Source organism: Oryctolagus cuniculus, chromosome 3 (assembly GCF_051225735.1).
Source record: "Oryctolagus cuniculus isolate XC-2025 breed Fujian yellow rabbit chromosome 3, ASM5122573v1, whole genome shotgun sequence".
In the NCBI taxonomy this organism is placed as follows: Eukaryota; Metazoa; Chordata; class Mammalia; order Lagomorpha; family Leporidae; genus Oryctolagus; species Oryctolagus cuniculus.
In genome coordinates, this window is record NC_142869.1 from 29,275,620 (window position 1) to 29,291,034 (window position 15,415).

Consider the following 15,415-nt stretch of genomic DNA (forward strand, 5'->3'; position numbering starts at 1 on the left):
CAAGCACATGGGCTATCTTCTGCTGCTTTCTCAGGCCATTAGCAGGGAGCTAAATCAGAAGTGGAGCAACTGAGACTTGAACCTGTGCCCATCTGGGATGCTGGCATCACAGGCTGCGCCAGCCCCACAATACCAGCATTGTTACAATGTTTAAATTCTTCTTGAGAATTTGTCAGGTTTAATTTTGACTGGTTGTCTAAGAGTTGATAAAAAGCACTGACAGTTTGTACTCTTTCAGAGCAGGATCCCTGCAAGCTTGTGGTGCATCATAACTGGAGGCCAGTGGAGAAGCTGTCAGAATGACTCCAGCTTGTTTGTCACATCTAAATCCCACAGAATTGGGGCCAATGCTGTGGTGTATGGGTACAGCTGCCACTTGTGATGTCAGCGTTCCCTACAGACACCAGATCTGTCCCAGCTGTTCCACTTCTAATCCAGCTCCCTGCTAATGGCCTGGGGAAAGCAACAGAAGATGGTCCAAATGCTCAGGTCCTTGCCAAGTGCCTTGGTGACCATGATGAAGCTCCTGCCTCCTGGCTTCAGGCTGGCCCAGCACTGGCCTTGTGGCCCTCTGGTGAGTGAACCAACAGATGGAAGAGGTCTCTTTCTCTGTAGCTTCCTCTCTCTCTCTCTGTCTCTCTGTAACTCTGACTTTCAAATAAATAAGTAAACAAATTAAAGTATTTATAAAACAAAATAAATAAACTGCACTGAAATGAATGTGGCACCATCTCAGAATATCAGTCAATAAGTGGTAAGAACAGTACCATTATTTTCTTCTGTTTCAATAGCCTTTCAAGAATTTTTGTAAAAACATAGCAGTCTATATCTGTAATGTGAACAAGGATAAATGTGTTATTTTGTAGATCAAAGGCGAGAGAGAGAGAGATGGGTTCCTGACACTCTGAAAGAGTAGGCAAGATTTCTCTGAAACAAAGGGAACAGGCTGGACACTAGCAATCGATATTATGAACCTTCACCCTCGAGAAGGAACAAATTACTTACCTTTACTAGTAGGCGGATGACGTTGTTTTTTATCCCACAGTCTACAGCTACCACTTTCGTGGGATTTCCTTTGCCATACACCTTGACGTCCTGCCATTTTTAAAAAATAGAGAGTGAGAAGAAAACCCTAGCTGTAAACAACAGGCCAGTATTATAAATACATCTGAGGAGGCTGTGCACATAGATTGGTAACAGATTGACTGTTAGCTATTACGGAGTGACTGGCAATTAACAATCAGTTTGTAAAAGAGGCACAGCAAGTGCCACAGACTATTTTTTTTATGAGAGAAAAAGTACATTGCTGCTTTATATAAACTGTTGATTACAGTAATAACAATAATCTCTAAAAAACTGATTGCTTCCACAGTTAACAATCATCATTTCCATGTTTTACCTCATTAACAACCAGTAACAATGGAATTTTCAAATATTATTGCCTGATTCAGCACTAGACAGATGTGGTAATAGATATACCATGCTTTAAATATCACTTGATCCTCAACTTTCAAAAAAGATCAGCTGGGGCAGAGCTGAATTACTGTACCTTAGGTATGCAATGTAACCTAATGGATAAAATCAGTGTGAGAGTCACAGGAATTGCTAAGACAGTGTAGACCACTGGTCCCTTTAGGTTACTGTGCAATCGTTTGCATTTAAATGGTAGATTTCATAAAAGGATCCCAGAGCATATCATAATCATTATCTATGTCTTAAGCACAGCTTGGAGGCAGATCCATTTTCACAGACATTTACCCAAGAAGCAGTTCTCCAAAGTCATAAAAGGGGAAAGAACAGAAATGGAGACAGAGAAAGCCTAGAGGGCTGGGCACCCACCCGGTTCCTGCTCAGGAGTCAGCAGGCACATTCTGAACTTAGGATGACTTCATCGTTTGCAAAAGGTTTTTGATACAAGGTGCAATTTAGATACCGAAAAGCATTTTACTTTAATTGAAATGCTTCCTCTTCGCAACTCCACTACTAAACAGAATGTGAAATCATAATCCTTAGACTATACTTGAGATAAAATATAAAAAAAGATTTCATTATATTTTTCCTGCTATCAACTACTCTGGAGAAAAAATACCCAAGTCCTCCTATAATCTGGAGGAATTATTGTTGAATTTATCCATGTTTTATGCTACAGGTATTTAGTAAATGCATATATATTCTCAACCTTAGGTGTATGCTATAAAATAAAGCTATATTACCATCTAGTCAAAGCTGCATCAAATTGCAATTACAAGACAATGAATTATCAACATTCCTAAGGCATGTAACCAAACAAAACTCACAAAAATATGTAATATTTTGACACAAAGACACATTTTATTATAGTCATAATGAAATTGTATAATTGCACCGGCATTCAGAAACAAAGCCAGCAATGTATCAGCATGCTTCACTTCTTCTTGGTTTGGTATATATAAAAATAGAGGTATGCACATTTTTTCTGGTATCTATAGAGATCACAACTGTCCCACCATAACCAGAAGGGATTAGCTCCAGGACCCCCACAGATATCAAAAGCTGTGGACGCTCAAGTCCCTTATATGAAATAGTATAATATTTGTGTATGACCTATGCACACTCTTGTATAATTTAAGTCGTCATCTCAAGATTACTTAAAATACCTAATACAAAGTAAATGATATATAGTTTCATGCTGTGTTGTTTAGGGAATAAAAGTCTATAAATGTCTATCAAAATGCAATTTTTTAAACATTTTTATCCATGTTTGATTCAATTCACAGATATGAAATCCACAGGTATGGAGGATTTATTGTGTATACTCTCCACACAGAATGATGAAAATTAAGTAAGACATCATGGACACATGAATATATGAATTTGCATTTTGACTTTCCAAAATAGAGGAATATGCTGTGAAGCGTTTCTCAACCTTGTTTGACCTCAGAATTTTCAAGGTAAGTTTCTTCAGGCCAGTGTTCCTCACATTTGGGAAATGCTGGACAGATCACCAAGATAGTTCTCGACTCTAAAATGCTGTCACTCAAAAAGGGAAGAGACTCCTCTACCACGCTGCCTCTCATACTAAATCATCTCCCAGGGAACTGTGTAATAACAAGGGAGTTACACCACTTGAACAGACAAATTTTAGAACTGAAAATCAGAGTTGAGTGTTGTACATAGCATGATCAAATTCCAAATATATAAATATGTAAATAATTTAGGACTTTTATTAGTAACATATTTTCTTATGCTTCAGAGTATGCTTAATGCATCTTTCTGCCCAGCATTGACATTACAATTCAATACTAATTCTCAGGCACCCAGAAGCCCTTATCTCCATTTCCATATGTCTAAGCTGGAATGTCACATAGCGTCTACTTGTGTTTTCTCTGACTCTTACAGGCTACTGAGCAGACTATTTTTTTATTCTTGTAACAACTTGTCCTTTTTTTAGAATGCCTTTATTAAAAGCTCACATGGCTAGAACTCTTCCTTTGGAAATGTTCTTCATACTTACTCTGATTGGAACTATCTTGCATCTCAATGAGAGGGTTTGTCCCTTTAGGGATAGAATACTCAAAATAACCAGAGTCAGTTTTCTAGTTCATTCACCCACTATCTCATTATATATTTTACTGCTCCCACTTAGAAATTTTCAAATCTCTGGTTTACAAATAGAAGAGGAAGAGTGAACCAATCTAAAAGGTTTTTTCAATGTAGAGTCCTAGAAGCTTCTGGAAGCTTTTCTGTCAAACCACCAGCAGACTAGAATGCAAAATAGCCTGGGGCTAGCTACACAGGTTCCAAATTAAGTTCAAATTGACCAAACTTTGAGCAAGTTCCATTCAATTTATAAATAGATTAACTGGCAAAGCCTCAGTTTCCTCAGCTGTGAAATGAAGTTTCTTTGAGAATTAACTGAATAGATTGGTTACTATTATTTTCCTTGGAGTCAGACCAGAGCTGCCACTTTGATAGGAGTTTAATACCTGTTATGGCTTGAACAGAATTTGGCTCCCCAAACTCATACAGATGTTTAAATTCTGAAGTCTTATGTTAATGGGTTGATGGAGTAAGGGAGGAAGACTGATGTAGTCATGGTGTCTGAGCTGTGCGCCAGGTGGGAGATTTTAGGTCACTGGGGGCTTCCCTCAGAAGGAAGTGCTCCTGAGTTGATTTAAGCTGAGCTCAGCATAGCTTCTCTCTCTCTGCTTCCCTACTCACCCACTGGCTGCTCCTCAGCTGCCACTTGCCATTGCCCGACTAATGAGGCTGCTTGATCTTGAGCTGGGAATCTCTAAACTGCAAGCTAAAAGAAACTATTCTTCCCAAGAAGTTCATCTCCTATATGTTAGTTAAAGTAACAGAAAATCAACAGCTACAACCACGGACTCTCTTAGTAAAGAAATTGTATATGCTTGTTGTCTGTAGGAATGAAATCAAATCCTTTCTGATGCTTCCTTCCTAAGAATCTCAATCACCTTTGTAGAAACCAACAGTCACTTTCTATTTGCACAATAGAGAGCTCCTCTGAGAGACTTCACTGCCACACTGGTGATGAAAGAGGAGTTTGTTGCCATAGCTCCTATATGCAAAATCCCAAGGGGGAGCCAGCCAATAGCAATGGCTCTAAATGGCGTTTGCATTGACTGAATTCTCCATATTTAAAGTGCAATGGTTATCAAATACATAGTACTAGGAAAAGAAAAATATTTTATGTAGTAAAAACAAGGTAAAAATTCACTCTTTAAATTTCAAAGTATATCAATATTTTCTAAAAAAAAAAAAAAAAAAAAAGGACTTCATAACAATATCCTACAGATTTCTTAGATTCCTAGTGAAATAATCACTGTGCTAACCCAAATCAGTTGAAATCCCCCCAAAGAAGCAGGGTAGTCTTTCACCTGGCTGTGTCCAGCTCCTCCTTGTCCCATTTCTCCAAGCCTCCTCACTTCGCTTTTCCCTGGTGCTGCTCAGTTCAGGCTCTCTTAAGTTTTGTCCTTATCAGTCACAGTCCACTCTGGTGATTTCCTCTCATGTCCAATTATACGTTGTTCCAAAATGACACTAAATGAGTTCCCCATAATTTCCAGTATTGTTGAAGGCCTCTTGACCTAGCCACACTCTATTTCTACTCAACAGTGGCCAAAGTGCAAATCATTGCGTGTGAAGCCTTTGGTTCAACCATATCACACTATGCATAGTTCTTCAAATATACTTACTGTCTCACACCTCAACGCCTCTCAACACATGCCATCCCTTCTGCCTGAAACACAGGATTCCTAGTTCTCCACCAACCTAAGTACTACTACCTGCTCTGTGTGTCTCAAAACAGGCCTATCTCTCCTGCAGAGCCTTCTCTGACACATCTATTCCACGTCAGTGCTTCCCCTTAGAGCTCCCACGACACCCTGGCCACACTCCAAGGACCGAATGTGTCTCCTGATTTTATACACGATGATTTACCTGCTCCTTGTCCCAGCAGGCTCCATGCTCCCCAAGGACAAAGACTGTAGCTCAACAGACCCACCCACTCCTACATTAATAGATTTTGTATCAAGACCAATGAATGTCTTTCTAAAATATATTCTATACCTTCTTGTAAATGTACAGTAAACATATTTCACTTTGGGGTAGCACATCATGGACATTAACTCCTGAATTAAGCTATAATACTAAAATCTCTAGGCGTGATGAAATATCTTCCTTATACAAATTGACCCCACATGGATTGCTCTAATTCTTATAAAGCTCTCTCTCAGCTCTCTGGCAAGTAATACCTCTGACTCCTGGTAATTGTTACCCTTCCCATTGGCTGTTCAGTGCTCCCTTTATTTGTTTCTAGTAAAGCCTTAAGATGAGAAATTAGAAAGAGACTCACTGGAATATTAGTAAGCAGCCTCAAATCAGGGCACAAAGATTTGTGTAGTACCGTTTAAGTAAACGTGCCTAATGTTAAATGCACGGATATTGTAGTATATAGTTTCATTATTATGGGACTGCCTTTTGCCTTAACTCTGGTACTTCTGAAAGATGACCTTTGCCTAAATGAAGATTTTGATATTATAAGAAAGGTAAGTCTAAAGGGAATAACGTAAAGCTACAAAATATGAAGGAAACACTCTCACCTTGGTTGAAACCTGAGCAATCAGATTCTCCTTATTTGGATCCATAAAATCCACAGATTGGCCTTCAAATTCAATCTTCCCAAGCATGGTGCCCTGTGAAAAATTAAAAAATTAGACAATCAAAAGGGAGCAATGATGAAGGTGCTGACAGGATAAATGCACAGGGACTTTAAACAGCTGTTTCCAGGCTTAGATGTCTTAATAGCCACTCATAACATCAGCAGAAGATCTTCACCTTATCAAACTGGAAAGATGAGATAATTTGCACAAATATTTTGGGAAACACTCTGGGAAATACAATGCGTTCTTTAAGTGGTAAACCCATTGCCTGGTGTAGGCCACAAAAGAGGGCATCAGAATTCAGGTCTCCAGGTTGCAGCCTGGTACAGATTGGAGGAATATTCTGTGTATTTATGCTGCTCTGTGTGTATGATCCAAAGACACTTCATGGCAGAGGAAGACAAAACAATCTATTGAGAAGAAATTAAGAAATCTAACTACTGCAGAAAACTAAAATGAAAATCCATTACATGCTTTGAAGGTAAAATTAACTCACAAAAAAAAGGGGACATGCAAAATAAGTCTTAAATCTCTTAAAGTTGAAAGAAAATATTCACTGTCTTAGACATATTAATGTCCAGGAGTCTCTAAAGGTCTGAACTTAAAATGAGGTTCCACTCTCTGTGAAGTTTTCACAATGTTTTCTTCTTTTTATGAGATGTATCTCGAGATTTACATATTTGTTAGTAAGTCTACTTTGAACTACTTGAAAAGATGGCATGCTATATTTAGTTATCAAGATATTATTAAGGGGAAAAAGCCAAAATAATTGATCCATGAACCTTTCCTGAAGTAATTATTTTATTAAAGAAAACAGAAGTTTTATTTCCCTTTCAAATGTATTCTTTGGGGGAAAAGTCACTTGGGAGTGAGTGTGGGTAGAAAGGACCAGTGCATCATGCAGACAAGATATTTATTTCAGTTCAAGTACCAAAACCAGGCTGCTGGGAAGGCATTTGGCATGGTGGTTAAGACATTGCTTGGATGTCTCATCCTGTATCAGAATGCCCTAGTCTGAGTCCTCTGCCTCTGATTCCAACTTCCTGGTAATTCCCACTGTGGGGGCACAGTAGGTGATGACTCAAGTAGTTGGGTTCTTTTTACTCAATGTGGGAAACATGGATGGATTTCCCAGTTGCCAGCTCCCAGCTTCAGTTTGACCTAGCTCCAGTCATTACTAACATTTAGGAAGTATACCAGTGGGTAGGAGATCTCTCTTGTTTCTCTCTCTCTCTCTCTCTCTCTCTCTCTCTCCCCCCACATACACTCTGGCTTTCATATAAGTAAATCGAAATTAAAAATTAAACCAGAGTGCTATCACAAAGTCTGGGAATATTAAGCAAAAAATAAAATCTTTTTCAATTCTAAATTGGCTTGCTAGATTTCAGGGTGGTCTTAACTTTAAGAATACAAGTCACATAATCTTTCAACTACATTTATGGGTCCCTAATTTTTTTTATTTGATAGGTAGAGTTATAGATTCAGACAGAGAGACAGAGAGAAAGGTCTTCCTTCCGTTGGTTCACTCCCCAAATGGCCACTACGGCCAACGCTGCGCTGATCCGAAGCCAGGAGCCAGGTGCTTCCTCCTGGTTTCCCATGCAGGTGCAGGGGCCCAAGCACTTGGGCCATCCTCCACTGCCTTCCTGGGCCACAGCAGAGAGCTGTACTGGAAGAGGAGCAACTGAGACTAGAACCCAGTGCCCAAATGGGAGGCCGGCGCTGCAGGCAGAGGATTAACCAAGTGAGCCACAACACCAGCCCCCAATTTTCCTTTTTCTTAGAGCATACTGAATGAAGTACAATCTTACTTTTCAATTCAAGATTAGCAGAAACAAGATAATATATAAATATTTGTATGTGTGTGTATGTATGTGTTCATTTGGAAGGCAGAGAAACAGAGAACTCCCATCCACTCACTGATTTACTGACCCAAAAGCCTGCAATAGTCAGGACTGGGCCAAGGATGAAACTGGGAGTCAGGAATGCAATCCAGGTCTCCCCTAGGGATGGCAAGAACCCAATTATCTGAAACATCATCACTGCCTCCTACAGTCTGCTTTGGCAGGAAACTAGAGTCAAGAGTGGGAGCCAAAAATTGAAACCAGGTATTCCAACACAGGATGTGGGCATCTTACCTGCTAGGCTAAACACCCACTCCCAATATGTACTTTAAATATGGAACAGCATCACTCATACACAAATAGAAATAGGGAATATTACTAATTTGCTTTGTTAATCTATTCAGTGGAATTTTGAAAACCTGTCTGTGACAAAATAAGAGCTCATTCTCATTTAACAAATCACATGAAAAAACCAGTACAGTCTTGTAAAGACTTTTCCCAAATCATTAACCTAATAACCTTCTATCGAACCTGCCAATTCTACAACCTTAACTGAATTTCCCAATTTTCCTTCTCATTTTGGTAGTCTCCTCACTGTTTACCGCTCCCACACACCATTAGGCTAAGAAAATACAACAATCTACTTGTCATGTGTAATCTCACTAACATCTACTCTCAGGAAAATCATGATGGAAATAATAAAATCAGAGGTGGTATAGAATGAATATGAAAACTCTCACTGGTCATGGTTGCATTGTCTTATTTTTATTTTCAAAACACTTTGCTTTTTGTTTACAGACGCCCTGAATTAATATATAGAAGATGCTCAGTATCCATGGGGCGCTCATTCCAGGACCACTCACAATGCCAAAACTTGCAGATACTAAGTTCCCTGTACAAAATGGCATAATATTTGAAAAACAAATACACATAACCTCCTGCATACTTAAAATCATCTCTGTATTACTTATGATACTTAATGCAATACAGATGCTTTGTAAATAATTGCTATACTATACCATTCAGAGAATAATGAAAAGGGAAAAAGTCCACACATGCTTGGTACAGAAGCAATTTCTTTTTCTGACTTTTTTATAGGAAGGGTTGTTTTTATTTATTTATTTGAAAGTCAGAGTTGCAGAGAGAAAGGGGGAAACAGAAAGAGAGAGAGAAAAAGAGAGAGAGAGAGAGAGAGAGAGATCTTCCAACTGCTGGATCACTCCCCAGATGTCTGCAACAGCCAGAGCTGGGCTAGGCTGAAGCAGGAGCCAGGAGCTTCATCCGGGTCTCCCACATGGGTGGCAGGGACAAGCACCTGCATTATCTCCTGCTGCTTTTCTCAGACCATTAGCAGGGAGCTGGATCAGAAGTGGAGCAGCTAGGACAATAACCACCACCTATACGGGATGCTGGTGTCAAAGGTGGTAGATTTACCTGTTACACTACAGCACCAGCCCCTTTCTGAATATTTTCAATCCATGACTGGTTGAAGCTCATACTGCAGAACTCACAGATACAGAGGGCTGACTTAACAAAGACTCTACAACAGGTTTTCCTGAAAACTTTATTTCACATAGGTATTTTCAAATTTTAGCTTTTTATGTAATAATATCCAATAAGAAATCATTAGATGAACTTGGAAAATTTACTTAATAATGGTGATGAAAAGGGTTTTTTTCTCCTGATTTTGGATATTATGGTATCATCTAGAAAAAAAAAGTCAGCCTTTCACAACAAGAAGGAGATGGTGACGAGGTTCTCAGAGGAAGGATCAGATGCTGCAGCAACCAGATATGAAAGCTAAGTACCCTTTCCTTTTATTGACTTAGCCATTGATACATCCTCAAGAAATTCGACATGATTGAGGTAATCCTTACGAGGCTCTTTTGGCACACTAATGGTATATAACTCACTACCTTCACAAACAGCCCCCCTAGGAAGTCTAACCAAACCACCAAATGCACCACACTTTCTGGTTTGCATTCTTAGTATGTAGCTGAACAATTTAAGCAAAATTGGTATGCCTTAGTTACTTTCTCCACCTGTTTCACTGAAGTTCTGTCACTGAGGTGGAATTATGAATGCCTCAATTTGTTGGCATACTGGACATATAGTGGGCATGCAATTAACTCCTGCCAGGTGAATTAATCTTGAATCCACCCAATTACAACCATTTAAGTATCAGTCTTGAAAATCACATCGGAAATAATAAAGGAAAATGACAGAGATCCCAATAGCAGAAGCTGGCCAGGTTCATTCTTTTACATATTAATGGCTGCATCAGGTAGTGAGAAAAAAATTGAGGAAACACAGATTTGGCAAAAGATGATGTTCATACCTTATCTCGAATTATTTTAGTCAGCATTCTTGTATCCACTCCATAAATTGCAGGAACCTATAAGAAAAAATCATAGTGACAGTGAAATTGGAGGAAATTAGATACAGCATATTGTTTTCAAGTTACAAACTTAGCCTCATCTATCTTCTTGAGCAGTAAATAATTTCCCCACTTCTTCTTTCCTCTGACCCAGGGTGACTGTGTTGTCAGAACACAGTAAATTGCTGCTCCAGTTGGGCATGGGACTCTTAATACACAGGCCCTTCCTCAGAATAAAAAATGAGAAATTTCAATCATCAATCTTCTGCCACAGTTTTGGTGACTTTAACCCAGGATGCTAAATATGTAATATATTTATATAATATATAGCATTACATATATAAAAATATATATAAAGGAGCACATGTATATTTATCTTTTGAAATACATGTGTATAGTTTGCTTACATTTTGTAAGTAAAAATATATATAAAATACCCTAAAATAATAGAGTTGATGGGAGTTCATAACCAATAATACCGTAATTTGCATGCCTATGGTTTTTGTATGTTTTGAACCAAGTATCACTGGCATGTGGTAGGCCCTCAACACACTTTCTAAAAGACCCTATTTAGTAGTCATGCTGTACTAGACTTGCCCATCAGGTCAGGCAACACCACATTTGTTTTAGTTTCTTAGACTTTGTTGGATAGAGACAGGCATAGTATAATCAAAGAGCAGTGAGCTAACAATCAGGAAAATAAGTTCTAATTTCTTTATTTTCACCAGTTTTTTGAGAAATGTTTAGGCAAGCTGTTTCCTCATTGAAAATACTCATAGAGGTGACTAGTTATTATCTTAGACCTTTTTCTACTCTACCTGTTTGTGATCAGGAAGGAAGATTAAAAACACATTTTAAAAACAAACTAGCAAAGGCTTGGATGATGCTTGTACTAAAACTATTACTTCTGACGTGGAGAAACTATAAAACCAAAGGTCTTAAATAACACAAAAGAATCATTAAGAATGAGGAGGAGGAAGGGAGTGGAGGAAACAGAAGAGGTCTCTGGAATGACCATTACAAAAATTAGCTGTGCGGATGACAAAGACAAATTCAGAAAATGGTCAAGAAAAATAGGTATGCCTGAGGACATAATACAGATGCCTCTTCTCTATTTTAAGACTTATAAATAATGGGACGTAGGAAACCAAGATCAAGACTTCTGATTCGTCAGAAAGAGGCAACATCTGTTAGTCCCAACAGGGAGATACTCATTGGAGAGGCAGAGATTTTTTAGAATTATATTCAGGGCAAGCAACAGTTGATCAAAAAGCAGCCACAGCAACACCGGACATAAAGCCAAATATAGCAGGTCTGTTAATATTAAGCACTTCTAATATTCAAACAAGAAAATCCTCTTATTTGATAAGGAATTAATGTTCAAAATATAGAAAGGATAAGATAACCTTTATATAACTTTTTTACTATATATTTCAAAAGAGATTTATATAATCAAATATATAACTATATATAATATATAGTTGTGTTTTAATATAAATAATAATATTGAAACTGTAAAAGAGTTCATGGTAAGCTTCATACTCATAAGAATTAAAGAGAATGAAACTACTGTATTTGACTGTGACCTGCATAAAGTTGGCACAGTAGATAGTTTAGGGCAGAGCTGGTTCTAGAACCCATGAAACAAGTCACATAAATAGATCCTAGCTACGAGGACCCAATGAAGGGTGGGTAAGACTTAGGCTATTCAAAAGGAAGCAAACATCTAAAATTTTCTCTACCCCATTTCCCAAAAGAAAAATGCTACGGAGCATATATGAGTGCCACCTAGTGGACAACTTAAGGACACATGGTCCTCAGCATTTAAAAGAGGGTGACTCCAGACATTTTGGTCCTTTGAATCCACATACACCCTCTCAACTTTCACTGACTCCCCCACCAACCATCCCAAGATGTTGCTGGAGATATCTCGTAATTCTCACCTTTTCTTCCTGTAGCCACTGCCCCAGACTCTTGGTGGCCAGCCAGTGATTGTAGTCATTGCTGTAATTCAGCACCAGCAAACCTGCAACCTAGAAAACAGGTAGTTATTTCAAATTTCCGAGCACAAAATGTTACACAACCTTTGTGATTCATCTGAAGGGATCAGTTTGCATTTCTACAAAAGCTTTATTATATCCAAATATATATAGATAAACATGATAGATAAATAGATAATAGATAAGATAGAGGAAGCTAGCTATTGTTCATTAATTGTGACAAATATATTCATATGAGATACTAACAATAGGGGAACCAGGGTGAGGGATACATGAAACTGTTTATATTACTATTTCATAATTATTATTTTATAAATTTAAAGCTACTCTGAAATAAAATATTTAAAATGCTATCTTATGTACATTGATTTGAGACTGAACATTTTGAAGATATAAAGGAAAAGAGAGTATCAACAATTTTCTTTTAAAATATGAGTGTTATCTTAACTACATTGTGGGAAAGCAGGATAATCAAGTTTACTGAATCCAGAGACTAAACGAGGTCTAATTTTTTTGCACAATGTATATTTTCTCTATAACATTTAAAAATAGCTTAAATTCAATTAATTTTTAATGTACATGAAGAATTTTTAAAATAGTGAAAGATAAATGATCAGTCCAAGTTATTCAGAATAGTAAAAAAAAAAAAGCCGGTAAATTTAGGGTGCAAATATCTGTATTTTATATGGTCACTATTACTAAGATATTATCCAAGTTTCCTTGACTAGGAAAGTTTAATGTGTTAACTATTAGATTGGCATATAAACTATCTTTTATTCATATTCTAAAGAAGATAAAATAGAAAGGCAAGTAACTGATATGGAGTTACAGAGTAAATTATCAGACTTCTTTCAAAAATTAACTCCTTCCCAATTCTAAAAGCAGAGTTGTCATTTAGACTTGGTGCTGATTCAATCAAGACATTAAATCTAAAATCCCCAAGAAATGAAGTTGAAATACTATGAAGTTAAAGATTATTCTCATATGCCTAGAAATCAGGTTGGGTACATGAATTTCATTTGTACTACAGTATTAAGGGATAAACACTTCCCATCCTTGATTCTTAACAGTAAGTCAGCTACCCCCCTCAAATTGATTGAGACAGTTTAAATAGTTATCACTTATACTACCTTGATTCCGTCAGACTCCAGATATTTGCTAAGTCCTAGTTCATCCAATGCAGCAGTATCCGGGGCTCCACCATTCCCAATAATAGGGCTGGCCATGGTGAGAATTTGTCCCTTGTAGGCAGGGTCAGTAAGAGCTTCTGGGTACCTGGGTAAACACATAAAAACATTATCAACAAAAAAAGTAAGTAACTACAAAACTACAATCTGCATAATGCTCTGAACAATTGAATACTTAAAAATTAAAGATAAGAGTTTAAAATCTCTAAATTTTAGCAAACCTAGAGAAATCTTAAAACAGATATGGAAATTTATCTCATACTATATGGAAAGAAACACTGCCTCTTAAGTATTAATATTTTCATATAATTTTCATGTTTTCAAGTCCTTAAAATTTTTAATTCCTTTTAAAAATTCCTTGTATCATCTTAATTTCCAAAACATGACTGCTATATTTCAAGTTTACAGATATCTTGATGATTCTCTATGCTACCAGTAAGTCCAAACTGATGTTTACTATTGAAAGCTACCAATGTCAGCAAGGTATTATCTGCCAAATTTTGAAAGTATTTTTAGGATACTGAATGGCATCTTGATTATGTCAATGACAGTTGCATGGATGTGCATGTTTATTAAAATTCATTGAACATTTAAAATAAGTAATTGTATATGAAAGAAAAGCTCAATAAAGCCATTTTAAAATATTTTAATTTTAGAAAAAAGTATATAAGCTTAGGAATTAACAGCTGAGAAAAAAAAATCAGTCCCAAAAAATTAGGTCTGGGAGTGGATGTTTTGGCGTAGCTGTAAGGACCCCTGCATGCCAGATCAGAGTGCCTGACTCCAGCTCTTGATTCCAGCTTACTACTAAAGATGAGTGACATGAGCTTAGGAAAAAAACAACATGATCTGAAGCACTTCTGATTTCTAAATTTTAAAATTTCAAATCACCACTTTAAAGTACTAATATGGCTTTAAGGAGGAATGCAAGAAGGCTATATTTTATAGTGTGGGTAGGGAAAAATAATACATATTGCATATTCAGTACTAGTAATGTGTAGATATTTCTTATTCGTAGTAAGAAATAACAGTATCCCATAAAACCAGGGACTATCTACATTTATTCCACACACTGGAGTACAATTGCAGTTGGGTTCTTCCTTCCCTCTTACATGTTCACTCTCTGAAGACGAGTTAATCCAAATATTTTTGTGGATTACTCCTGAAAGTGAATTTAGGCATGAGGGGACAGAATTGATAACCTCGAAACTAATGAAGTTCAGCTTATGCAGTAATCAACATAACTTCTTCAGCTCCATCCAGACTAACTCCTACTGGAACTAACTTTGTTAACAGAATACTGAACCTTTCAGTTCTGCATCCCTGAGTGACTCAAGTGGTGTGGTATGCATCTACAGCCTCCATCAGCTAATTTCTCAAATGCCTCTCACCTGTCAGGAACTAATAAATTTTTAACCAAGGCTTACACACAATATACTCATATATGCATTTCTTGAAGATGAAAACAAAATAAATCCCTTAATTATCAACCACCTTACTGAGTGAGCCATGCAATGAATGAAAGCTGCGTTTCTCGATGGGAAAATAGGGTCTGAGGACTAATCTTATAAGTGAATGCCTTTTTCTACTTCAAAAAATCTTTAATTAATTTGATTTTACCTCCCTCTTTTTTCTTTCCATAAAAGAACTGGCCGTTCCTTTTAAACATATGCTTACAATACTCGGCAGTAAATGAATAAATACAGCTTGTCCTAGAGAACTGCAGTGTTGGAAGCAAATTAATCCATCAGGTCCTGTTTGACTTTTGTGATGTGACAAGATTTATTACCCGTAATCCATCACAGAGAAGAAAACTCTAGTGCCCTCCATCATTCTGATCTAT

At 37.3% G+C, this 15,415-nt stretch overlaps 1 protein-coding gene across 2 annotated transcripts in view; it reads right to left on the minus strand.

The window, feature by feature from the left end:
- The window catches only part of CPS1 (carbamoyl-phosphate synthase 1), a 149,897-nt gene that overhangs the window by 102,357 nt on the left and 32,125 nt on the right, over window positions 1-15,415 (minus strand). For both annotated transcript variants that reach the window (XM_089329898.1, XM_002712455.6), the window contains 5 exons: window positions 13,516-13,660; window positions 12,329-12,418; window positions 10,347-10,403; window positions 6,105-6,197; window positions 1,006-1,095 (listed from right to left, as the gene is read on the minus strand). In XM_089329898.1, coding sequence (XP_089186024.1) covers window positions 1,006-1,095; window positions 6,105-6,197; window positions 10,347-10,403; window positions 12,329-12,418; window positions 13,516-13,660 — 475 coding nt within the window. The remainder of the gene's footprint in view (window positions 1-1,005; window positions 1,096-6,104; window positions 6,198-10,346; window positions 10,404-12,328; window positions 12,419-13,515; window positions 13,661-15,415) is intronic.